The 27,470-nt window shown below is 36.8% G+C and overlaps 1 protein-coding gene across 4 annotated transcripts in view; it reads right to left on the bottom strand.

Moving 5' to 3' along the window:
* Positions 1–12,922: 12,922 nt before the first annotated feature.
* SLC25A13 (solute carrier family 25 member 13) overlaps positions 12,923–27,470 on the bottom strand; it is a 165,075-nt gene continuing 150,527 nt past the window's right edge. For all 4 annotated transcript variants that reach the window (XM_011363329.2, XM_011363321.2, XM_023533097.1 and 1 more), the window contains 4 exons: positions 24,661–24,799; positions 14,553–14,711; positions 14,368–14,458; positions 12,923–14,081 (listed from right to left, as the gene is read on the bottom strand). In XM_011363329.2, the coding sequence (XP_011361631.1) occupies positions 13,895–14,081; positions 14,368–14,458; positions 14,553–14,711; positions 24,661–24,799 (576 nt within the window). In that variant the 3' untranslated portion in view covers positions 12,923–13,894. The remainder of the gene's footprint in view (positions 14,082–14,367; positions 14,459–14,552; positions 14,712–24,660; positions 24,800–27,470) is intronic.

Genomic DNA, 27,470 nt, shown 5'->3' with positions numbered 1-27,470 from the left:
TTGCTGAAAAGATCATTTTCTTTTTGACCATTAAATTGAATTAGCGTTCTTAGTAAAAAGCCAATTGCCAATATACATATATAGGTGTATATATAGAACACTATTCTATTTCATTGAGCAATTTGTTTGTCCTTTATACACTATTTTATACACTACTACATTGTCTTGATTGTTATAGCTTTTACTAAATCTTGAAATGTAGTATAAGTTTTCCAACTTAGTTATTCATTTTGAAAGATTGTTTTAGTTATTCTAGGTCTTTTGTGTTTCCACATGAATTTTAGAATCATTATGCATTTTTTTTTTTTTAAACGTACCTCTTTGATTTAACTGGGATTTCATTTAAACTATACACCAATTTGGGAAAATGGACATCTTAACAATTTTGATTCTTCCAGTATATGAACAGGGTTTATCTTTTCAATTATGAAGACTTCTTTAATTTATCTCACTAATATTTTTAGTGTATAGGTTATACACATCTTTTCTGGATTTTTTTATTTTTTATTTCATTTTTTATTCTATTATACACATTATTTTAAAATTTTATTTTCCAAATGTTTTTCCTGGTTTTCAGAAATAAAATTTATTTTTAAATATTGACCTAATATTTTGTATCCTTGGTAAATATACTTATTCTGTTAGATTTTGTCCTACTTGGATTTCATGGAGCTTCTTGAATGTGTAGATTAATGATTTTCATCAAATTTGGGGACTTTTCAGCCATTACTTCTTCAAGTATTCTTTCTCTGTCTCCCCTCCTTCTGGAACTCCCATCATGTGTATGTTGATGCACATGATGCTATTCCTCAGGTCTCTGTTCAATTTTCTCCCTTTTGTTTCCTTTTTGTTCTTCAGACTGTATAATTTCAATTGACCCTTCTCTATGTTTGTTTATTTTTTCTTTACACTATTCAAGTGTAAAGTTGAGTTCCTCTAGTGAAATTTTTATTTCAGTTATTGTGCTTTTCAACTCCAAAATTTCTATTTGGCTTAAAAAAATAATTTCTGACTATTGATATTCTCTTTGTTGAGACAGCATTCTCATACTTCCCTTTAGTTCTTTAGAAATGGTTTCTTTTAATTCTTTAACTATATTTATAATAACTGATTTAAAGTTTTTGCCTGGAAAACACAATATCTGAGTTTTTTCAGACAGTTTCTATTGATGTTTTTCCTTGTGTATATGCCATACTTTGTTGCTTCTTTGCATATGTACTTATTTTTGTCATTGAAACTGGGTATTGTAATATACTCAGTGATTGTAATATTAATTGACACCCAGTATTCATAATATTGTAATGTGCAACTCTCTCCTCCTCAAGCTTTATTGCTGTTTCTGCATTAACTGTTGTTTATTTAGTGAATTTTCTGGACTAATTCTGCACAGTCTGTTTTCTGTGTCGTGGATGGCCCCTGAAGTCTCTGTTAATTTGATATTTAGCTAATGATCAGACAGAGATTTCCTTACATGCCTGGAACAAAACAAAACAAAACAAACAAACAAAAACTTCCAGTCTTTGCCAAAGAGCTCATGTATGTGTTGAGGTGTACTCTTACCATTTAGCCAGGCAGTTTGCAACTCTGCATTAGCCTTTACTTCCTGTTTTTGCAGTAATCGAAGTCTCAAGATCATCAGGAGGCGAGACCTTAAGGTCTCCTCGCGTCTTTTCTGAGTATATGCCCAGTACTGAGTAAGTGTGTATGTTCTTCAGATTCCCAGGAATATGTCAAGAGTTATTCAAAGCCCTTACAGACATCTTATTTCCTAGCTTGTCCTCTCAAGTGTTAGGTTAATCTATTGTTTGCCCTAACTATTATTCATTACCTCAGACGGCTGTAACTAAGATATTAGCCTGTGAATGTTTTTGACAAATGCCTGTCCGGAAGCAGTTAGCACTGAGCCTATTCTAGGAGTTAGGTAAAATAAAGACAAGCATTTTGTGATAGACTACCAGGGAAGGACTGGACAGATCAGAACAAATAATTAGAATTATTTGTGAATGAGGTACTTTACGGTCCCTGCAGTACCAGGAAAGTGAGCTGTTATTTTCAGAGCGACTGCTGGACTAGGGTGAGGGGATAAGACTGTGTAAATTAAAATACTACAACGTTTACTATTTTTTCTGAGAATCAGCAGTTTTTTTCAGTGTTCCCCAAGATTTGTTGTTACAAGTCTTTGATTAATTCTGAGTTCAAGAAAAACTGGATTTTGAGAGTTTTGGCCTGCTTTTTATTGCTTTTATGGAGAGACAGAATTTGGAGTTCCTGACCTTACCACTTTGACTGAGGTCATTTCCACCATTTTGCTTTTAATCCATCTGTGTATTTATATTTGAAATTTGTTTCCCTTAAACAGCTTAAAGTGTTTTTTTTTTTTCTTTGTAAAATCCAACCTAATAGTCTCTGCCTTTTAATTAGAGGGTTTAGTTCACATACAGTTAATGTAATTTTTCGCATGGTTGAATTTTTTTTTTTTGCATTGGTATTTGGTTTTTAGTGATCTCATTCATCCTTTGTTCTTCTGTTCATCCTCTCCTGTTCTTTTTGATGGCTCAGGTGATTTTTAGTATTGTATTAGATTTCATCTGTTGACCTCTATTATTTTTAGTGGTTTCACAGAAATATAATAAGCATATTTAATTAATTACAGACTATCTTCAAATGATGTTATACTACTTCTTTGTTTGTCCTTTGTTCCCCTAGTGTCATGTATTTTACATCTATATTGCTCTAAATCCCACAACACACTGTATTATTTTTGCTTCAGTGAATAGTGTTTTGAGGATTAAAAGTATTTATAAAATAAAGATAAGTTTTAAAGGTTTTAAAAAATATATATTTTTTTCTGGTTCTCTTCATTTCTTTTTGGAACTCTGATCTTTCCACTTAATGTCATCTTTATTCAATCAATGAAATTCTTTTGGCATATCCTGTAGTGAGATTCTGCAAGAGAATGAATTCCTCAGTTTTTGTATGTCTAAATATGTCTTTATTTTGCTTTCGTTTATGAAGCGTACTTTTTTTCTATATAGAATTCTAGCTTGACAGTTTTTTGTTCTTTAGGTATGTTTTCTAATATCTATTTTGCTCCATTTTGTCTTGAACAATATTACTTTTTAATGTTATTATTAGAACATTTAAAATTTTTTATTTCAGATATTGTTAATTGTATGTAGAAATATAGCAGATTTTTATATATTGACTGTTTTACTTCTTTTTCTCCAATCTTTTTTTTAATCTTATTACATTAACTAGGACATCGAGTCTTTCACATAAAGTATGTATTAGCTATAGGTTTTTTTATAGACATCTTTTATCAGATTAAGTTTCTTTTTATTCCTGGTTTGTGAGAATTTTTTTAAATGAGTGTTGAATTTTGACAAGTGCTTTTTCCAAATCTAATTTGAATAATCATAATTTTTCTTTTTAATCAGTATGCTACATTATTTTTGAGTGTTATACTTAACTTACATTTCTGAGATGAACCCCATTTGTCCGTAATGGATTATCCCTTTTATATATTGTTAGAGTCTAATTGTTCAGTTTTTAAAAGTATGTTTGTGTCTCTGTTTACAAAAAAATATTGGTCTGTGGTGTTTTGTCTTATAATGTCTTTGATTTTGATAGTGTGGCAATGCTGTTCTTATAAAATGGTTTGGGAAGTGGTCCCTCACCTTCTATTTTTGCTAAGATTTTCTAGAATTTTCATTATTTCTTCCTTTGATATTTGGTAGAAATTGACAATGAATGAATGCATCTAGGCTTAGATTTTTCTTTGGTAAAAGATATTTAAACTTAAGAATTTGATTATTTAAATAGGGGTATTCATATTATATCTTTCTTCTTCAGTAACTTTGCTAAGCTATATCTTTCAAGGAATCCATTTCATCTATGTAGCTTAATTTATTGGCATAAGTTTGTTCATAGCATTTGTTACCACTTTATTATTGTTCTGTAGAATCTGTGGTAATAGCCCTGCTTTAATTTCTGATATTGGCGATCTGTTGTTTTCTCTTTTTTTTCTGATCAATATGATTAATGGTTTTCAATTGTATTAATCTCTTTAAGGATCCAAATTTTGATTTCATTGTTTTCCTATATTGTTTTTCTGTCTTCTGTTTCATTGATTTCTGCTTTTTAAATTATTTTTTTGTTCTGTATCTTTGGAGTTTAATTTGCTCTTTTTTCCTCCTAGTTTTTTAAGATAGAAGATTAGGTAATTGATTTGAGATCTTCCATTTTTTCTAATGTAACTATTTAATAGTATGTCTCTCTCTCTAAACACAGCTTTAAATGTATCAGAAAAATTTTAATATGTCGTGTTTATGTTTTCATTCAGTTCAAAATATTTCCTAAATATCCTTGTGATTTCTTCTTTGACCCATGGCTTGTTTGGAAGTATATTGTTTATTTTTCAGATATATGGGAAATTTCCAAATATCTTTCAGTTACTGATTTCAGTTTCATTCTGTTGTGGCCAGAGAACACAATGTGCTTGATTTCAATTCTAAGTTTACTGAGACTTGTTTCATGGCCCAGATTATAGTTAACCTTGGTAAAATTTATTTTGTGCTTAAGAAAGGAGGGTAGAGTATTCTATGAATATAAATTAGGTTAATTATTTGATAAATTTGTGCAAGTCTTCTATATGCCTATATATGTTTTTCTTCTTGTTATATCAAGAGCAGTGTGTTTAAATCGGAAGTATAATTGTGGATTTCTTCTATTTCTTTTTTTTTTAAATTACAGTTGACATTCAATATTATTTTACATGTTTCACATGTATCTTCTATTTCTTCTTTAGCTCTGTTAGTTTTTGGTTTATGTATCTGAAGCTCTGTTATTAGGTGCATACACATTTAGGATTTTATGTCTTTGTGATAAATTGACCTCATTGCCAGTAGAAAATGTTCCTCTTTATCTCTACTAATAGTTTTCTTTCTAAAATCTACTTTGGCTAATAACATAGCCAACTCCAGCTTTTTAAAAATTGTGATTACATGGTATATCTTTTTCCATCAATTTACTTTCCATCTAATTGTGTTTTTATATTTTAAATGGGTTTTATTAGATATCATATAGTTGGCCCTTGCCCTTCTTAAAATGAAATCTGACAATCTCTGCCTTTTAATTGGGATGTTCAGGTCATTTGCATTTAATGTACTTATCAATATGGTTAGGTTCAAACCTACCATCTTGCTCTCTTTTTTTTTTTGCTCCATCTGTTTTTGTTTATTTGTTTTTACTATTTCTGTGTCTTCTTTTGATTTTTTAAAAAAGTTTCTTCCAATATCTTATTAGCTAAATCTGTTTTTCATTTTTTTAGTGTTTGCTCTAGGAGTTTATAACATCCATCATTTACTTATTATGCTTAATCTACAAATAATAGTATATCACTTCACGTATAGCATAAGAACCTTTTGACAGTATATTTCCATTTCCCTCTCTTCTCTTTATGCTATTAGTATTATACATTTTACTGTTGTATGTGCTATAAACCTCATAATACATCGTTATTGATTTTGCTTTAAAGAGTCAATTATCTTTTAAGGAAATTTTAAAAATAAAAAGTTTTTTAAAAAAATTATTTACTTATTTTCAATTTTAAAAATAAAAAGTTTTTAAAAAAAATTATTTACTTATTGATTAGTGATTTTTAATTATATTTTTCATTAGAACCCTTCTAATTTCTTTGTGTAGATCTAAATTTTCATCTGGTATCATTTTCCTTCTACCTAATGACCTATCTTTAACATTTCTTTTAGTGCAATTCTAGCAGCATGTGACTTCTCAGCTTTTGTCTGTCTTATTTTGCCTTTGCTTTTAAAAGATATTTTCATTGGATATAGATTTCTTTGTTGGCACTGTTTTTCCAATATCTTAAAGATGTCACTCTGTTTTCTGCCTTAAGTAGTTTCCAACCAGAAATCTTCTCTTATCATCTTTCTCTGTAGGTTATGGGACCTTTTCCTCCAGCTGCTTTTAAGACTTTTTGTTTATCACTGCCTTTCATCATTTTCATTATGATATATGTTCTTGTGGTTTTCTTTAGGTTTGCTTTGCTTGGTGTACAATGAGCTTCATGGATTTGTGAGTAAATAAATTTTCTTAAGTTTGGAGATATTTCAGTTATTATTTCTTTAAAAATTTTTTCTGTTTTCCCTTTTTCTGGGACCCCAGATACATATATGTAACCCTGCTAGGTATTGTCTAAAAATTATTTTAAGAATTTGTTTTTCTCTTTCTGACTCATTTTAGAGAATTTCCTTTGCTGTGCCTTTGTTTTAACTGATCTTCACTTTTGTGGTGTCTAATGTATTTCGATGAAGTTGATTTTTCATTCAGATTTGTAGTTTTCATTGGTCTTTTATATCTCCCATTTCTCTCTACATTGTGTACTCGTTTTCCCTACCTTCTTGACTTTATGAATTATTTATAACAGCTGTCTTAATGGCCTTGCTGCTGGTTCCATCATTTGTTATTTCTGGGTCTATTTTTTTGGTTGATTTTTTTCATTTTGTTATGGTTATATTTCTTTTTTATGATTAGTGGTTTTTAATTATATTTTTCATTGGGAATTTGACATTGTGAGTTGCGATATTTTGTTATATTGATTTTAGTATTAAATTGTGTGCTGACAAGCAATTTAATTACTTGAAATCAGTTGGGTCTTTCTGAGGTCGGCTTTTACATTTTGTTAAGGGCGGAGAAGCTTTTATCATAGGACTAATTTAGCTCTATCTGTAATACAGCCTTCTTCTGAGGATTCTATCTGTTGTTTTATGTATTATGAAAGATGTTCTACACTTGCTGGTGAGAACACAAACCATTTCCCCTCTGTGAGCTCCAGAATTTTTCTGCTTCCTTCTTTACAATAGTTCTTTCTGAAATGTTATATAGTTTTCTCTCACAAATGCATCCATCAGTGCTCAAAGATTTGGAAACTCTCTGCAAAACTGCAGAGCTGTCTTACTTTGTCTTACAAATTCTAGCTCTCTTCGCCTCCCTGGTTTCTGATCTGCATCTCTTCAATTTGGGGATTCTGCTGGGCCCTGTCTGGGTACCCCTTCCTTATACAGTGACTGGAAACTTTCTCCACGCAGTAAGCTGATACAATAGTAGGTCTCACCTTGGTTTTTTTTTTTTTTTTTTTCAGAGTTCACAGTCCTATTTTGCCTCATACGTAAAGTTTTAAAACTATTGTATCATATATTTTCCCCCGTTTTCTAGTTTTCCCTACTATTATATCAAGGCCAGAAGTAGAAATCTCTGAAAGGTATACTTTTTAAGGCAGAAAGGAGTAAACTAGAGTTCAGTATATGTAAAGGCCAAAACATTTATTTATTTACTTCAGGGTTTTGATGATACAGTACTGTGGTTACTTTGAAACTTACTTTTAAACAGCTTTAATAAAAGATAGCAGTTATCCCTTACATCCAACTAATGTCAAATGCCATTATAATTTCTAGTAACTTAGCTTGATATGTGTAGTGTTAGAAGGCTTAGTTATTAAACCAAATCAAGACATCTAAATCTAATAAAAGGAAAAAATACCATGCTTAATTTCAAGTACCAAAAAGAGACAGGATTTCTGGTTTCTTTACATACACTCTCACAGAGGCAAACTGTCACTTACTTTATAAGTAGGGGTCCCAGAGAACTTGAAGTTCCAAGTCAAGTGTGAACTGCTTCTTCAGTTAGGAAGAACGAGATGCATATACTACATAGTGAAGCAGGACAAAACCTGAGACTGAAAGTGTAGAGAAATTTCTACTTTCCACAGTAATGAAATTCAACAAACATTGGCATTCACTTCACTTCTGTCTTCGGAAGAAATAAAAGAATGCCTGTTTCCGTTTTCCCCATCCCCAATTTTTCATTTTTATAATTTTACTCTCAGTGTAAGCCTTTGATAACACTGGACCTAGCCCAAATTAAGAAGTTATCATAAAAAGCAGTCTCTTACACGGAGTGGCTAATTGTCAGGAGACGTAAATTCTCAAATTGATTAAGCATCTCTCTCTACTTAAAGCTTATATAGGAAAATTCTGCTTCAAAACAGAAATTCACACTTTGAAATATCATTCTTGAAAACGGAGTAGAATATAACATTTTAATACATACATATACATGTATTTAAAGAAAATGCTATAAATTTTTGGTGTGAGTCAGTAATCTGCTTTTATTTGTATTAGAATGGGGGAGAGGGCAGCAAAATGCAGTGACAGATACCCTCTCTTTTAACTTTAGGGATAGCAAGAAACTTGTTGGGACTAGAGTAAGACTTTTCCACCATTAGTGGTGACAGAGATTTTATGTCTAAAAGTAATTCCAGCAAATCCCACATTCTGTAAACTGTCTCCATTCCCTCCAGACACACTTTGAGGCCAAGTACCCATAGATATTTACTTTTAACTCGGTTTTCCATTATTTCCAATTTTTGTTGAAGAATGGCATTTTCTAATTATAGTAGAGATTTAAGATGGTCCAGTTCAGTTCACATCATATCACGTTGCACTGTAACAGTTTGTAAATTTACCTCTGCTTTTTCCACATTACCTTCCAATTTTAAGCCCGTGGGGCAAATGCTTCAAATTTACCTTAATACTCTCTTTACTGACTTTAATAGGCTATAAAATAGTTTTAAGATGAACCTCAAAAGGTTTGTCAGGATTCACCTGGTCCTCAGGCTCTGGAATTCTCTGAGATAACAAATGCAAATAACCAGAGATCACTCTTCCCTTCTACTCTAAGCTAGGAATAATACATCTGATACTGAGAACTGGGGGCATTAAGAAATTCTGGGCGTAGACTATCATAAGAACTTTCTGTACTAAGTTTTGTTGAGAAACCCTCATAGGGAAAGTACAAGACTTGGGTGGCCATCGGACTTGGATTCAAATCTTAGCACCCTCATTTGCTAGCTGAGAGACCACGAGCAAGATACTGAACCTCTCTGATTGGTTTCCTCATTTGTAGCACAGGCAGAAGAATAGTATACTGGGTCCTCGAATAGCATTGTTTCATTCAACGTCATTTCTTTTTAACATTGATAAGGTGCTGTAGAAACCTAACACTTGTTTTTTATCAATTAGCCGAGGATAAAATTGGTTTCATTATATATCGTCTCGCTTAAAGCCGCAGAACCTATTGACAATGTTAAGTGAGGACTTACTGTACCTATATTAAGGGTTGTGGGGAATATTTAATGAGATCATGCCTGGCATGTAATATCATATTTAACAGGTTCTGACTGGCCACAGAACTCCAGGGGAGGGGTAGAATTATTTGCCCCTTTCTCATTTGAAAGCAGCCAATGAGAGACTAGAGCAAGAACTGGGATAAGGGGCAAAGGATGGTGGTGGTGGTGGTAGCAGGGTGATGAGAGATAAGACTATTTTAATCAGTCTTTTTTCATTAACCTGTACTCTCCTTTCCCCAGCATATAGGACGGACTATAGCGTGCACAAGACTGTTCTGAGAGCTTGAGTCTGTTTTAGGATCACCATATGAACCGCTCTACTGCAAAATCAAGCATCCTCCAAAGTGGCAGGAATCAAAGCAGGGTGGGCAGTACAGCTCCGGCGGCCAGACCAGTGTGCGGGGGTGTGTCTGTGACCTGGGAGAAGCAGCCTGAGACAGGCACAATTAGTGTGTCTTCTTAATTTTCCTTCTAAAGTTATTTGAGGGGACTGTGGTTTTGCCTTGAGCAAAACCCCCTTAACAGCCAGGAATCTAAAAACAAACAACATTATTTTATTAGGTTACCCCAGCAGATGAAAGCAGAGTGTTCCATTTGGACTCTTTTGGAGTCAATTAATGCATTAGCTAAAAACAAACCCTGCTGAAAGAGTTCCCGTTGTCCTCAGCAGCTTCTAAAGGAAAACTTGCCACCATCCTCAGAAGGCACATACACGTCAGGCAGTGAGAGGGAATGAGTCGTAAACAATTAATAGTCATTGATCAGATAAGCTATTTTAATGACATATCTTAACCTTACTGTAATATTGATCTCAAAGGAAATGATTTTTTAAAACTTTAATTTAGATACCCTATAGTTTATGATAGTTCCTGACTCAAAGTAACTAATTAAAAAACCAATTTTAAATAGCTGTAGTTGCTTTGATGAAAGATATATTTATGACTTTTAAAGTAACTGAACAATGTGTAAGACTGATTGTTTTCAGTTATGGTTTGAACTCAGCAGCAGAAAAGGCCTGTAAAGTAGGAAAATAATGGATTGCTCATTGAAAAAAAAAGTTCTCAAAATATCCATCCATCCATCCATCCATCCATCCATCCATTCATCCATCCATCCATCCTTCAAAATAATAATCAAGAGCCCACTAAGTTCCAGGCATTATGGAACTAGAATCAAAGACACCGTTCCTTACCCTCATGGGGCCCGGTCTGGGCTTTCAATTGGAAGGTTGCCACTGTTTTAAAAGACAGAGGTGGCAATGCTTTTAGCTGCTTCAGACTTTCAAATGAAGCAGTGACCCCTGCGGTCTGTAGAAAGCAGAACTCTTTGGTGAGGGCTGGGTTACTCCCAAAGGTAAAACAAAAGGCACACGTCTCTGTGGGCAGTACCATTTGTGGAAAGAACATTTCACTGCTCTTACCAGGGAACATGTCGTTTAAAGATCTTTGGAAAAATCCACATCCTGAAAGCATTTGATTACCCTGAATTTAAAATGAGATTTTGCTCAGTGGCAAAGATACAAATTCATCCCCACAAGTATGGCTTCTGCGGTAAAAGTCACATGACTTTTAGAGAGGGTTTATCTAGAAGGTTGATAAATGGGGCCATGAGACAGGATTCGTCAAATTGCATTATTGGAGATTTCCCTCCCTCTACCTGAGGAATTCTAATGTGCCTCGTTGAATACCTAGCTGAAGGAGGTTACAGTTTCAAGCACAATTTGTTCCCGTTTTTATTCCCTGCTTGCTGAGTTATGTGCTGTTAAACGTTTCCAGAAGACTGTCAAAACGTAAGCATCCTGAGGTTTACATAGCCCCCACCATTAAATAACATATAAGCACAAAATTTTAACATTGTTTTCTAGAAATGGTAAATATTTTAGCTAAGTAAAAACTGAAGCTTGAAATGCAATAAGCATTTAAATGACTCCTTTCTGTGCCAGAATTCTTATTTTCCCCTGTGCAACCCTGGCTGCTGGGATTAAGGCGACCCCAGGGAGCTCAGCAAATGATTGTGGGTTATGAGGTGTAGCATGAGCTTGGCGACAGCGTGCCACCCAGCCTCAAGAAACCCAGCCACGACTGGAACCCAAGAATCAGTGTGTTCACTTTGTGGTCAGCTTCACATTTTTTCCCCTCCTTCCAGAAAAAAAAAAAAAAAAAAAAAAAGCTGCTACAAAAGTCAGGCCTCTCTTCCACCCCCAAAGCAATCACGATGTGGACCAAGGGCAGAGCTGAGACTCTGGGGCTGGCAGAGCAGGGGGAGGCTGGGTGGGTAGGCAAGTGTGTGGGTTGCACATCTTTCAGTTACTCGGTGTAAAGGAGGGAAACGGCAGGCTGCACAAACAGTGGCCACAACACTGGCGACGTATTGTGCTGTCACTTCAGGAAGAAGGAAAACCCAGAACAAATTTGACGTGGTTTTCACCACAGGGTGATTGCAGTCCTATTCAAGGATGTCACAGTCACACCACCCACTGAGAACTCAGATGGAAATGAGGCCTCCTTCGAAGTGTCTCAAGTCAGTGCCTATCCTCCAAACAGAACAAGCCAAGTATTTTAAAGAATCGCAGCCCTGTGGGCCTGTCTCCTTTGGCTTCCTGGTACCTCTGGTTTCTCATTTACTAAAGAGATTTGCTCTCAGCTACAGGTAAGTCTAAGTGAAGCCAAGATGCTCTCCCAACAAATGCAACAGCTCTCAAAGAAGGGAGAGCAATGCACCATACCTAGGTCGGTGTTTATACCATGAAAATTCAATCTTCTATGAATTTCATGCAAGTGAAGGAAAATAATGCAGAGATTTACACTCAGGGACTTTTCTCCGCATTCAAAGGCCCGAAGCTTGAGTGCTTTGTTATTATAACACCACCCACATTTCTAAGACCTATCTGGAGTTTGGTGACTGGTCTTCGAGGTTAAAATGTAAACATTTATCACATCACATTGAATAGGGATGGGGATTGAATAGGTAGAGGGAGGGGTTTTCTCTTTGGTTTTGCCAAACTAAAACCATGGAGGGAGCCACGTATGTAGGTGTGCTATTTCTGGGAAGTATAACAAGCTTTTGTTCACTTAAAAAAAAAAATCAAATCAGACTCATGGATAGCATTGGATCTTTTCAGTTTTCAACAGCATTTGAATGTCAACCTATTGACCTACAGCAAGACAGACTGAAAAATGGCTGTCTCTTATGGAGGAAAATGTTCTAATTGATTACCAATAGATTAATCAGTAGCCTCTTCAGAAATATGACTGTAGTATAAGAAGAGCCCTAAATTCTGTTCAAGACAAGCTTCTTTCCCCAAATCGTTATAGTGTTGGCCAAAAATTACCAAATGTCAGATAAACAGTGGTATATAGTTCTGGTATGAGGAAGAGTTGGACAAAATACAATTGCCATCATTTCATACCAGGTTTCATGTCCAATTTCCAGTGAAACTTTATATTACTTTAATTCTCATGATAAGAAACTACAGAAAGTACTGGGGATGACTAGAATAAAAGTGTCAGTTTGCTAGGTTCCTTATTTATTGATGGTTAAATGTAGTATCTCTTACTGTGAAAATGGCATACTGGCATACTGAAAATGAGGGTACATATTGCCTTGAAAGAACAGAATATACCCATGCAAATATGAATAAAATCCTCAAAACAAAAGATATAGAGTCCGATAATGACAATTATTCACCATGTGACATACAAAGAAAAAAGAATTCAGTAGCTTTAAAAATAGTTTATTTCCTCCTTTATGAACACGCAAGCCCTCTGACCATTATGCAAGGCACCACAAATTAAATAAAAACTTACATTAGAATACATTTGTCTTACATGATTCAAGATAAAGTGGATTTTGAGGGCAAATGGGTGCCGACTGCAGGGGGATCAGGAGGGAATTAGGGCAGGTGCCAGGAACAGGGGGCATGCATTTTCCTACAGAGTTTATTGAAATAGGCAGTAATCAGCACAGGTGTATCATACGAGCAGTTATCCAAAGTTAGCACATCTAGAAGAGGTGCTGCATCTCATGGTTTCTCTGTCCATATAATAAAATGCCAAGAGTACTCCTCTAAAGCACAGACTTCTCACTAGTAGTCTCGGTACCAGTAATAGAATATGATTATTATTAAACATCTTCAATGTGGTTTTCATTACAAAAAAATATGTTTCACATAAAAGCTTCATAATATAATCCAGAGGCAGAATTAGTGCATGTTTAAAACCTGAAGCCAGACTGGCTATTTCTGATCATGTTTTCATTGCTTCCAGTGCTTTTCACTTTTACTAATTAGCACCCATGTTCCTACCAGTTAAACATGCACAGAACACTTTGAGCACCATGATTGCCTTTCTGTAGCCTCTTTGGGATTATAATCCTTATCTAAGGAGAAGACCTCTAATTTCTATTCAGACTTGCTCTTTCTCCCAAATCATGTGAGTGTTGATCAAATCCCAGCCAACGTCAGATGCAAACAAGTTTGTGAGCAGAGGCCCAAAGAGTAATTATGAATAATTTTATAATGACCTGGTTAAAAAAAAAACACAAGGAAAATGAATGATTTCACCTTATAAAAAGCCTGGACTTGAATTTAAACAAGAGATGGATGTGAAAGGAATGAAATATTGCTTCAACCCAAGATGGGCGCTCTTTCCCCATGTAACAAAGCTATAGCAACACCCCAGGGTCAGTCTCCTAGGGCCCTCCGCTGATAACTTTTGAGGTAGATGCTGATGTCTTAAAGAGAGGTAAGTAAAGTCCAAATTTGTTTTCAATCCCTGCAAATGTTGCAACTGCCACTTTGTAGCCCCCAACGTGATCAGGATTGGGAGCAGGCAGTGTGATCCGGGATTTAGGAACTGGTTCTGACCCCATGGGTTTCCTAAAAGAAGAGAAAACAGAGTAAGAATCTGAGTTTTGTTTTATTTTTTTTTTTTAAATTTGGTAAAAAAATGACATTTAAATACTGAAAATCTGCATCATACAGGAGTTGTAGAATTCTAGTCAGTTATGCGTTCCCCTTGGAAATGGGTTTGATAACACGATTTCACTATTTTCCTACATCTTCTCTATTTCACCATAGGGTGTACGTTAATGGACTTTTTTCCATGATGACTGAGTATTAGAAGCAGCTCAAATTTAGCTGCAGATTTAACAACGATACTTACACTCCTCCAAAATCGATGTAGAACCATCGCTGCAGCAATTCATATGTCAGCAATGTGACACCAAACTGGGGTGAGGATCGAAACACACGAGCTTTAAAAAAATTGGGGGAAGTAACAGATGTAATTAGATTTTAAAAACTTTACTTAATACCAAAGATTTAGTTAAGGACAAGTTATTTCCATACCTCCAGCTCCTTTCCACAAGGCTTTGGGGCCTTCTTCCCGCAGTATCTTCCTAAAGCAGTCTATCACGCCGCTGTAAGTGGTCTGGCCAGCCCTGGCAGCCACCTGTAATCGAGTCTTGATAACATCAGCAGGAGTCACTAAAGAGGCCGCGGGCATACCTGCAGAAAGGATAACACATTCGCAGCCCGGTCACATTCTCACTGTATAAAAATAACCGTGCTTTGAACTGCTGGCTGTGGAAAGAAAGCTGAGCATTCGATGAATTCAAATGCCTATTTCACTGTCCCCTCTGAGAAGCACAGCTGTGACTATGTTGTCTGTAGTGATGGAGGATGACACACCTACAGACACTCCTCACCTCTGCTTCTCCTAAATCACCTAACCTCCATCCATTGTTATGCTCCTATTCTTAAATGGTTTTAAGGAATTACTTATCAATCACACTATTTCACGTGGTTGAAAACAAATGGGGAAAGGGTTTTTTTTGGCTTTTTTTTTGAAATCAGAAACTCGCAAAGTTATTAGGTCCGATTTTTCAGAGGTGAAGCTCGTTATGTGTTTCCTCTTCATGCTTTTCTGTGGCTGCTGGCAGTTACAGGAGGTACCTTCTCACACACATTCAACCGCCCCCGACCCCTCCAAACCCTAACCTCTCCAGTTACACCAGAAGACTTTACTGATAGCTAAATAAACACGTGTGTGTGTGGGGGAGGGGGGGTGGGTGGGTGGGGGGATGGATGGATGGATGGATGAGCGGACGGTGGAGAGACTCTCACAGACAACACCTTTTTAATAAGACTGACACCTCCAGAAAAAATATTTGACAGAATGCTTAAAATTTTACTGGCTGATAATCAATGAAAAGGGAACAACAACAACAACAATAACAACAACAACAACAACAACAACAACGACAAACCCTCCCAAAATTACCAATGGGACGGTTTTCTACAGTCATTTTATTCAAAATGGGGCAGCCCATGTTTAGATTTTTTAAAAGCGAGACTGTACTCAGAAGACACTGTCTCTTATGGTTTTATTACTTTTCCATTATGAACCTATTCCAAACCAAATTGGTCAAATGCAGATGCATAAATCTCCTTTGCTTTTTTTAAGGCTTAATAATTCTGTAAGAATTTCTGTCCAAACCAACGTGGTCTGGCTCACAACTGCATCTCATCCTTCTAACAGACAGCTTTAAAGTTACAGTGTGTGCATGGGTATCTGGGGAAGTACATAGTACACGTTTGCATTTTTATTACTAAGCTGAATCTCTTCCACTTCCATCTTGACTGAGCTCCTCAAACATTCATCTTAAGTAACCATTTTCATAAAATGCATCACAGTTTTGCATGTGAAAAAGCTTACTTTATATCCCTTGCTTCACTGGATAAGTCGTACTGAATTTCCTATTAGCTTGGAAAATTAATTTTAAAACTTTGAGCAAGAAATTTATTCTCCAACATAATAGAAGGAAACATGAAAAATGCTTAGAAACCCACTGTGTTCACACCACCGATTCTGTTATACTTTCTGGTTTAGAAAGAACTGAGCAAGGTTGTCTGCTTTAGACCTGCAATAAAGTCTTCCTCACAACAGTGGGCAGGCCTGTCAGTGTGACTGTGAAAGACTCATGCAATGACATGGGTAAAGCTTCCTTCAGTTGGGGTAGTTTTCATAAATAGTTCCTTGTTATAAAAAGAGAAGTATGGGGGGAGGAGGGAGAAAAGATACTGATTAGAGGAATAAAAATGCCAGAAGGAATGTATAAGGTGTTTAGTAAACTGCCTGGCAAAACTGGTGTGTGTGTGTGTGTCTGTGTGTCTGTGTTTATGGTGGTAGTAGGAAAATATGGTAGCCTGCACATGACTCTCATCCTCTCCACCCCCAGCTCCCATCTCTTCTGGGTAGACAGCTACGAGGGCTTCGGAGAAACGGTAGGTATCTCTGTAGACAGGGGATTTCTGGTGAACCCGGAGGACAGCAATGGGCTGCTCCAAAGCAGGCTGGGGAAGCAACATCAACGGGAAAGAGCTGGGCCACCAGAGAGCTGCTGATTTTGGGGGCCACAGTTGGCAATTTGTCTGGACTCACCAGGATTCCAAAAAGCTAAGACAACACTGACAAAGAGGTCGTTTTCTCTATTCTCAAAGATGGGGGATGGAGAAGGCTAGGAAATAGAGGCTTCTTCTAGGTTTCTCAACAGGAAGCGGGCAGCCTATCTGATGCTGCAGTGATAGACAAACGTTGAGACCTTGGGACCACCTACTACCTGAGCAACAAGAACAATTTGGGGTGCTCGCCAGCCAATACAAAAAATTTAACATTTTAAGTGGGCCCAGCAACTAGAGAGTAGAAGATCATTTACAACAACAACGAAAATGCACAACCAGCAAAATATAAGTTTGGGGTGAGTCATCTTTGATTTTCATAAATATCCCATTAGTATTTGTAAGGACTGTGCTGCTCTGTTTATGGGTTGCAAAGTTAATATCGATTTATTTTGGATCAAGTTTAAGAGTTTAAAAAATTCTCTTTCCATCTTTATCTACATTATCTACTTGATGTATCAGCTTCTAAGAGAAGTGTCAAGATTCTCATTTAGAATGGAAAATATCCATTGTCATACTTCTAAGTTGAGGTTTTATAAGACAGTATTATGTTGACAGTATATAGAGGTTAATGACAATGTACCTTCTGAGTGAATTTTATGCCTTATAAGTGTAAACTATGCCTCCGTGCTTCTGAATGCTCTTTTTAAACCCAGAATTCCATTCGGTCTGACATTAATATTGCTAAACTTGCTTACTGTTGGTATTTGCCTGGTACGTATTTTTCACTCCATTCTCATTCAATTTTTCTGTCACTGTTTTCTAAAACTTCGTCTAAAAGTATCTGTTAACTGCACTGAATCCATTCAATTGTAGCTATTATTGTTAACAGACTTATTTCTGTGTCCTATATTACAGTTTGTATTTTCTCTGCTTCTGGCTGTTTCCCTTTTGTTCTCCACCCTTTCCTGACTAATTAAAATGTTTTGTGCATTTATTACATAGGCATAATATTTACAATGTGCAGCATTGATTAACATTTACATCCTTCACCAGAAAGGTGAGGACTTCAGCACACTTCTTCCACTTTTGTCCTTCCTTTCCTTTATCTGCCTCCTAACGACCCTGCTGGTATAAAAAACTTTAAGCCAAAGTTCGTAGTTATCTAGACCTACTCACAAGTGTGGCTTGATTTGCTCTGTTTTATACCTTCCATATTTTCCTCTTTCTTAAATTCACTTTTCATTTTGCCTCGGAAAGGACTATGAGTGGTAACCTTCGAGTCCTGGTAAGGGAGAAGGTGACCTGAGCTTGGTCCCCCTCCTGAATGGTAGTGTGCCTGGGAAGGTTATCCGGGTTCAGGACATCCTCCCCTCGGCATTTTGAAGGTATCCAGTAACGCAGATGAGAAGTCGACCTTCTGTTACTGACTATGTGCTGTCCTCTTTGCCTCATTACTTCTCCTGAGGAAACCCCTCTCCAGTGTTAGACCTGGATTAATTCTACATGTCTGAAACTTCCTCTTATTTTTCATTTCTGTATTTTTGCTCCATATTCTAGAGTGTTATTCTTTCTACCATGACTTTATTTTCCAGATGCCATAATTTGGTCTTTGATCATATCCACTCTACCATTCAGACCATCTATGGATTTTTAATTTTGGCAATCCTATGATCAGTTTTCAAGAAAGCTTCTTTACTAATGGTTCCTTTTAAATCTCTCTGAGGACTCTAATTATAGTTCTTAAAAGTTCTCTGTTCCCTGAATTGCCTATTTTCTGTTTACTTACTCTATTGCTCCCTCTAGTCTTGTCTGAGGACCTCTGGTTGTCTATTGATGATTCAAGTTCAAAGGATAGGCTGATTAGTGCTGTGGATGGCTTCTACCATACACTAGGCCAGTGTCATCCACAGGCCTCTTCCTGAATGGGAGGGCCTGTGACATGGGTGAGGCCTGTTAACTGTATGTCAGGTGCAAGTTAGCTGGCGGGGTGGGGAACTTCCAGATCAGCTGAAATGTGGAGTGCTTCATCCTGGAAGCAGAAGGGATTATTTTATACTCCTCTTGGGTAGAGCGGCCATTAGTTTATTATTTCTTCCGAATCTGTGGTAAAGGTCTGGAATTATCTTAAGCTTTGCCCTATGTTCTTTCAGTCCCTTACAATTGCCTTCTCCTGGCAAGTGGTCCCTTTTTTTTAGAATAGAACTCTGAGCTTTTAGCTTGGATTCAAATGTTGCCTGAACTCCATATAAAAAGAAGAGAGAGGACTAAGCCTGAACTTCCCTTTAGTAAATGCAATTCCTTAAGTCCTGTAAATGATTTACCTAAAACCTCCACCTCCACCTCCAGGCACTCTACTGTTCACTCAGAGGTTAAAATTCTCTGCTTCTGCTCTTACATTAATGACAGTCGTTTTTCCTTCCAGTGGTCAGGGCTGTGGCACCTATCTTTCAGTCCAGAGCCTAATTAATTCAAATGCAGCTCCGTTTCCTGCCTTCTGAGGGCTGGTGCTAACATTTCCTAGTGTCAATAAGGAGTTTTAAAAAAAATGTATTTTCTGACATTTTAAGGTATTTGGGAGGAGAGGAGAGATGGATGAACACTTACTTAGTCCATTACCTTGATTCGGACTCTCCATTACATTATTTTTTTTAAGGATCTGCTTTTAAATTATCTTAAGCTTTATGTCTACATAATTAACAGATTTGTGCCAATGGTACTGTATAGAGCATAAAGAATGGGCAACTTTTTGGACTTTACAAAATGGACTCCACTGTAAGCCATGACAGTAATGTCAACTGGCAAACAACTAAGTCACATAATGGAAACACCCTTAGGGTGTGACCGGACCACCCACAACCACAAAAGTATCAGCCAGACTGCAGTCCAGAAGCTGGGACTGCAGGAGCCGAAAAGCAAAAGGATTCCACCCTGCAAGGACCTGATAAGCTGAACGCCTCAGACAGGGGATGCTCAAGCCCGACCCCAGAGCATCGTGAATGTGTACGCTGAGGGTCGAGCACTCTGACCTGCTGTCCATCGTAGCCGCTGGCTTGGGAGTGACATGAGACCATCTGTTCCGCCAGTTCCAGAGCTCGCTTCAGGAATCCAGAGGATTTGTACTCTTTCTCTCTGTTGCATAAGCCTCTGTACCCTCCCCTTTCTGTGTGTTGTGTGTTACCCTGTGTGGATACCTGATTGGTTTATCTGAGAAGGTTCTACTCAATAAACCTGGCATTGTGGAAGGACACAAACACGTCCAAGGTGTTACTTTAGCAGCCACCTTCCTTGCTCATGACAAGTACTTTTCCCCTAAATGAATTCTAATACTTTGAAAGCCTCATAATCAGTTACATGCACATAACACTTTCATATCTGTGTTTTGAACAGCTTTTAAAGATATTGCTGAATCATAACTTAGTCTAAGCCACTCAGTTCGAAGATAAGACTGTCACTACAACTTGACTTGTTCCTATATCTCATCATTCTGACAATTAAGATCATCTGGTATGAGAAAACACTAGAAAATTTGAGGCATATTAGATATCCATAAACCATACTGAAATGTCCTACATTAATCAAAAGGCAACATGCTAATCAGAGGGAATTAGAATTTGGTTTCTTAATTTTGGGCTCCTTCCTTCAACTCTTACCTTCTGACATACTGAGGTACTTTGGCTATTAAACATAAATTCAAATATCAGTTAGTCTTACTCTACTCTGTGAATTAATAAAGTAGATATCTCCAGGATTTAAAGATATTCCCAATTTCTAAGTTTTTAAAAAACCAGTTATTTTCTAGGTTTTTAGATAGCAACAACCACCTGTTAAAAAGCTGCATATTATTAAAGCAATCTAACTTCAAATCAAATCAAACTTTTGGAAAAATTAGATAGTTCTTATTGAGTAACTGAAATTACTATCGAAACATAGAGAGCATAATCATATTCTTCTAATCCCAGACCCATCTTATTTATAATAGGATTTTTCAACAAAACATGTGTATTCTGTGTAAGAGATCAATTTAAATAGTTATGAGACAATTTGTCTTATAATAAATAAGTTCATGGTTAACTATACTATTCATCATAGCTTATTTTGAGATCAGCTTTTCTCCTTTCTCTTAAAGACAGAAAAGATCACTTTGGCCACGGGATATGCTTCCTTAGATCCTGCACATGCTCCAACAGTGTGTCTTCTCCCTAGGAAGTGCTTCTGCTCTCAGTGGTCTCCACAAGAAAAATGTGGGACCCTTATTTGTCTTCCACCCAGCAGCCCATACAGGTGTGCATTTTTGTGCTCGCTGCCCTTCTTGATGGTGTAGCACTTAGCACACTTCCGGCCAAAAGTCTTCTTGCTCTTCTCCACACTGAATTTGGAAATCTGGCCCAGCAGGCCTAGCAGCTAGTTGCCCCACTTCCTGCCTTGACATCAGTTGACTACTTATCACTGGATATTTTTATGTTCATCACATAACAAAATATATTACTAATCTTTCTTATTAATTCAGATACTTTTTTAGGCATTTTAATTTGGATTTTCAGGTAAACAATTATTTGCAAAGAATGATAGTTTTATTTCTTCTTTTATAATATTTTTTTGCCTCTTACTTTTTTTCTTATTTTACCATCCTGAAAGGAACCTCCAAAATAGGGCTGAAAAACAAGGATGATCAAGACATCCTTGTTTTATCCCTAACTCTAATGAGAATGGTAGTTATGATATTTACCATTGGCTTCCAATATCTGTTATTAGCTTAGTTCTCATTACATAGTTTATACAGATTTGTGGAATTTATAAGACAGTCAAATTTTATAGCTGATCTATCTTTGAATAAAAAACCCATATGACAAATCGTGTCATTAAGTTACATTTTCGTAACCTACAGGGAAGTGGCAGATTAGGGGGAAGATGGACAATAAATGAAAGTAAATGTTCTATAGTAAGTATGACAGCTAGCTCCCCAAATGGCCCTCGATGACCTTTACCTTCCGGTATTCACACTTCTGCATCTGTATCATCTCCTCGCCTATTACACAGGGGGGATCTTGTAGCCAATAAGAAAGTGTGAAAATGTAGGAGTGTGACTTCCAAAGCTAGGCCATAAAAGACATCTCGGCTTCTACTTTGCTTTCTTTCTCTCCCTCCCCCTTTTCCCTTCCCTTCTACCTCACACTCCCCCTCCCTCCTCACCTCCCTTCTCTTCCTCTTTCTCCTGGATCTTGCTCTGGGAGAAGCTAGATGCCCTGTCATGAGGACATCGAGGTGACCTAAGGTAAAGTCATATGGCATGGAACTGAGGTCTCCTGTCAATGGCCAGGTGCTGAACCACCCTGCAAGTGAGTCCTCCAACTCTAGTTGAGCCCTCCAGAGACAGCCCTGGCTGACACCTTGACTGCAACCTCAGGACACACTTAGAGCCAGAGGCACTCAGATAAGTTGCTCTGGTCCACAGAAACTGTGAGATAATAAATGTTTGCTGTGTTGCGTTGGTAAGTGTTGGGGTAATTTGTTATGCATTTATAAATAACCAGTTCTAAAGACAATAGGACAGCCATATGGCTAAAATAGCAGCATAGAGATATATACTAGTTTAAACTTTCAAGAATAACGTGGCGATACCTTAAAAACAATCATATATATATATATATATATATATGTGTGTGTGTGTGTATATATATATATATATATATATATATATATATACACACACACATATATATTTTACCAGCAAAATCACTTTACAGAATCTCTCCAAAGAAAATGACTCAAAACAAGGGAAAAGCCTTTAAGCACATTTTTTACATCAAATATTTAAATTAAAAAATTTTTTTTGGGTAATTTAATACCGAGAATTAGATAAGTATGTAGCAATTAAAAACTATGTTTGCTAAGTTTTAAATGACATAATAAAATTAATGTTCTCATTGAACATTTAAAAATATTTATTATGTGCCAAGCACTTTCTTGGACCTCTATATCTATGAACTGACTTAATCTCCATATTAGCCTTGTGAGACTAAGACTACTTTTATCCCCATATTTAGGTGGAGAAACAAAAAGAAAGAGATTGAATAACTCGCACAGGGCACATAGTTTAAGTGAACAAACTGGAATTTGAACATGGGTAGCCTGACCCCACAGTCCATGCCATGAACCACTTTGTTGTGATGGCTTCAGATACGGTATTAAGTGAAAACCACATATGTATGCACAGTATGATTACACTCTGTTAAAAACCATTTGAGGAAGAAAAAATTAGCAAAAATGTTAAACAGGGATTACCTTAGAGTCATGAAAAAATGAGTAATATTTTCTTATTTATCCTTTCTGGTACTTTCCAAATATTTTACGATGAGAATTATTGTTTTCATAATCATAAAAAACAGAAAGGAGAAAATAAATTTTTTAAGACAAAAAAATCTACTAGCAATTTCTATAGCTCTGGTAGTATGGACTACCTAGGAAGCCCCCACCCAGAAATGAAATCACGTCTGCTAACTGTCTTCTCCAAGGAAGAAGTCAAAGGTAGTATGTTTGTGGTATGAAGAACACAAAGCTTGGAGAGAGTCCTAGACTTCAAGCTGAGCTCTAATACTTATCTTCCGATTTCATAATTGATTTTTGGAGGGATTTACAGACAGATTCTTTTGGATTCAATAAACTATTGGCTAACATTTATCTAGTATTTAGTACACGCTATGCACAAAATCCTTCACATGGAAACTCTCACCTAAGCCTCCCAACCACTCTCTCTAGTCTAGTTCCATTTATAGCTGAGAAAATCAAGGCTTAGGGGAGGTTGAGTGACTTGGCCAAGGTCACACGCTACTAAGTGGTATGTTAGTTCTCCCCATTAGGTCCCACTTTCTTTTAACCAAGTAATTTGAAACGAACTGTATTGTAACCTTTTGGTTAAAAAATATTATCATTTATACACATATAAATGACATATAAAGGATATACTGAGTCAATGGCTAAGTTGGGATTAAAACTGGGAATTTTATATTCTAGGTTTGAAATCATGATTTCCTGATATAGAGTAGTCTCATTTCTACTCATACAACTAGGGACAATCCTGCCTCATACAGCAACATCGCTGCCTTTAAAGAAAATGAATTAAGAAATAAAGAGGAGCTACTTGGGTTCCTTCCTCCAGGGGCTCCCCAGGCTACAGGCAGGACACAGGGCCCACAAAACAGCAAGCAGCTTCTCAAAGCAGGGGGGGTTTGTCCTCAGGAGACTTAAGCCACATATCTGTTGAGAACACCTGTATCAAAACTGTCTGGGCCCAGGCATCCCATGACTGCCTTAGGGTTGGTTAACTCATTAAATGTTTGTCACCACCTGGAGAGCTAATCCAGATTGTTCCGGCCTTTGGGGTCTCTGGACAAGGAGCATCAAAGAACAACCTGATTCCTGCTGTGGCTATAATCAAATTTCCTCTAGGGATTTACACTGGGATGTAGAAGCCAACCTCCGAATCCATTTTTTTCTATTGATATTTCCACTGTAGCACTGAAAAAAAGATGGCAGTCATTTCTCTCTGCAATTCAATTAACACACACACCCAGTTCCTATAACCTTACACAGCGAGGAGGAATCAGGTGTCTAATAGGACCAAGTTGTTTCTGGTTGTTCTACATTTCTTTTCTCTAAATGATGATAATTATCACTTCAGTTCTGGACAAGCTTTTTTATACTCTTTTGCTTACATACCACAAATGCACAAGTATTAAAACTTTTTAAAACTTCCAACTGAACAGTTCTCATTCCTATTCTATGAAGCGAAACTATAAATTGATACGGAACTTGAACTGGAATCCAACGATACCACAAAATGAACCAATTTTTAATGAGCCTTTTCTGGAGTTAAGAAATTAAGCTAATAGTCTAATCTGCCAGAAGTAAGATTAATTTCTTTCCCTTTCTATTCAGTAGCTCTTCAAAGCAATCTATAGCCATCTCATATGTGCCCTGTCAGGAACTATAAGTAAAAATCCCAGTGCAGTGGCGTGGAGGTGGGGGTGCCAACAGCCCTGTGAGGGACACTCACCAGCTATGGCGCCAGCTAAGAGCAGGCTTCCGGGGCTACCCTGCCCATCTTCATTTGCAAGGGAAGCCTTCACATGAGCATAGCACGGGAAGTAGATGGCCGAGAAAGGAATGTCCCGCAGAAAGCATGCTTTGGCACCCTGTCCGTTTGAAAAGGAAGAAAAACCACATGAAACACATATCCCATTGAGAAGATCAAGCTTCTTTGGAACTTACCTCAGAACAAAATATTCCTGGAGAAGACAGAATTGTACTCACAAGTTAAAAGGGAAACAGGAAAAAAAAAATCACTGAAATTCTGCAAGTAATAAATCTAAAGTTTCTTTTAAAAAATAAAACGAATTTTACTGTGTAGCATGAGGAAGAGGGGGTCGTTCTTTTATTCTAATGGTAAGATTTCAATTAAAACATTTTTGGAACTCTGCTTGTGATATCCTTTGAAATCCCTATGGATGGCATGTCACTGGCATTTCAAGGAGGATCTGTTCTCAAAAGATGGGCAGCAACAACCAAGAGGCCTCTCTGTTTACATGCTAGGAAGTAGACAAATTATATAGGTGGCGGGGGAAGGGATTTGTTTTTCATACTGTTTGAGATTCTGATGAAAGTGTTGGACTCTTTCCCAGAAAAAAATTACACATATAAAAAATTATATACCTTTTCAAGGGGTTCATGGATCCCCTAATTTATTCACATACTTACCCCTACCTCCCAGGATTTATGAAACATTAATAAATGCCTGTTCTAAACCCTTAAAATATTTACAATAATTCCTACACATTTAAAAGCTGTATGTAGAACAATTAACAACTAGAGCAAAGTCTTCACCAAATAATTTTTGGTGCCAAAATGATGCCATGGAGAGGCCTTGGGAACCGATGTGAGCCCCGGAATATGACGGAACGGTTAAGCATCTAATGAAAATTACAGACACATACTGTACTTTAGGAAGGCTAAGTGGGAAGGAAGTCACTCTTTTTCAACACTTAATGATTTAATACCATTTCTTTTACAGATTTCTAATACCTAAAAATTTCCACCAAATTTAGAGAATCTTCAAAGAAAACAATGAATCCATCCAGATTCAACAGATGGAACGAGGCCCAGTCACATTTACTGAGGCCCAGTGGTGTTGGATCTTGGCTATTTCTGACTGATGCTCGGCTCCAATCTGTCAAACTTTCTTAACACTACACATCTGTTACTGTAGCCTTTGCTTTTCTGACACCCACATTATACTCCTGACTCAAACTAAGCTGTGGGTAACAAAACCCTTAGTCTTTTTCATTGGAACGGCTATTAACCTAGTCTTCTGTAACTTAATTAGTTGCCTTAAACAAGTAACATAAGTAGGATTTTATGTTTAATCCTATTAAACTTCATCCTAGCTTGGCCCATCCTTCCAACCAGAACGAATGCTTGGAATCTGGATCCTGTCATGCTGCCTATTCCCCAGTCAATTCACCCATGAATGTGTTCAGAAGTTTCTGTCCACTTTGAGTACAGATATTTCAAGAAAAGGAGAGATTCACATCATGTACTGCCAATCAACTCACACTTTTGTGTCTTGTCTCCCCCCAAACTGTGAAATGCCTAACTGAGAAAAGAAACCACAAATCCACCACACCCAAATTCCTCATTTTATAAATGAGCAAACTGATGGCCAGGACAGTTAGTCTATTGATTGCATGTTTATTAAGGGCCACGCTGTTGACTTGCTCAGGGGACATCCTTGGAGGCAGTACCAGAGACAAGGCCAAAACTCAGGACTCTCAAGTTCTTTGCCCCTCTCCCAGTTTCCCAAGAGGACAAAATACAGTGTAACACCAATATCCATGTGTGGCATCCAATCTTTTCCTTACGATTAGTTTCTTAAAAAGTTATAATGCAGGTAGTTACTGTGATAGTGACACTATTACCATTTGTTACTCTATTTTTACTTCCTTTTCCTTATTTTGCATCCAAACCTTCCTGTAAGTTCTGCCAGCCATTTGCCTACTGTGTGGGAAAGCAGTATCCAAATTAGATACCAAGTAACCAACTCAAATTAAGATCAGTTAAATCTTCTTCATGTCTGGCTCTCTCAGTAGAGCAAAACCACCGCCATGTTACTTTTTAAGTAAATCACTTTGGAGTAATTTTTTAAGCTGATGTAATTCCTCCTCTCAGAAATCTTTTTTAGTAAATCTATTAGTTTTTACTTTGAACATCACCTCTCAAATCTTTGCATTTTAGAGCTGAACTTCAGCCTCTATGTTCTGTTTTTGTTGTTGTTGTTGTTGTTGTTAGTAATACTTTCCCCTTTAAAAAGTTTCTTTCCACCTGATTATAAAATATTAAGTGCTTATCATAGACAACACAGATGAATATTGAAAATTTAAACTGCTCTTGATTTTTCATCAGTCAGAGGCAACCACCACAACTGCTGTATGTGTTTCGGAACGTTTCCTTCAACGGCAATCTTAACAACCATATGCTTCTGTGGTTCTGAGTTGTGCCTTTTCTTCTCCTAAAATTCATGACGTGTGATTGCTTTGTGGGAAGAGAAGGGCATTATGGTCTAACATCTCCTTCATTCCTCAGCCACATTGCCTAAATTTCCTTGCCATTTGTTATTTAAAAAACTCTTCCACCATCTTTGGTCTTGGAAGTCTTGTAGATTAGGCCTGGTATTCTCACTCTTCTCAAAGCTTTGTAATGACTTCACTTTTCCATTTTCCTCTACTTGGTCAGCTTGATTCCTCTCAGGTAAAGCTACTCAATGCCCCCATTCATCTGATCCATCAAGGCACACCTATCACTCTGCATCTT

The sequence above is a fragment of the Pteropus vampyrus genome, unplaced genomic scaffold (genome assembly GCF_000151845.1).
Source record: "Pteropus vampyrus isolate Shadow unplaced genomic scaffold, Pvam_2.0 Scaffold4, whole genome shotgun sequence".
NCBI classification, from domain to species: domain Eukaryota; kingdom Metazoa; phylum Chordata; class Mammalia; order Chiroptera; family Pteropodidae; genus Pteropus; species Pteropus vampyrus.
Note: the sequence above shows the minus strand (reverse complement) of the source record. Positions and strands in the feature narration are given on the sequence as shown.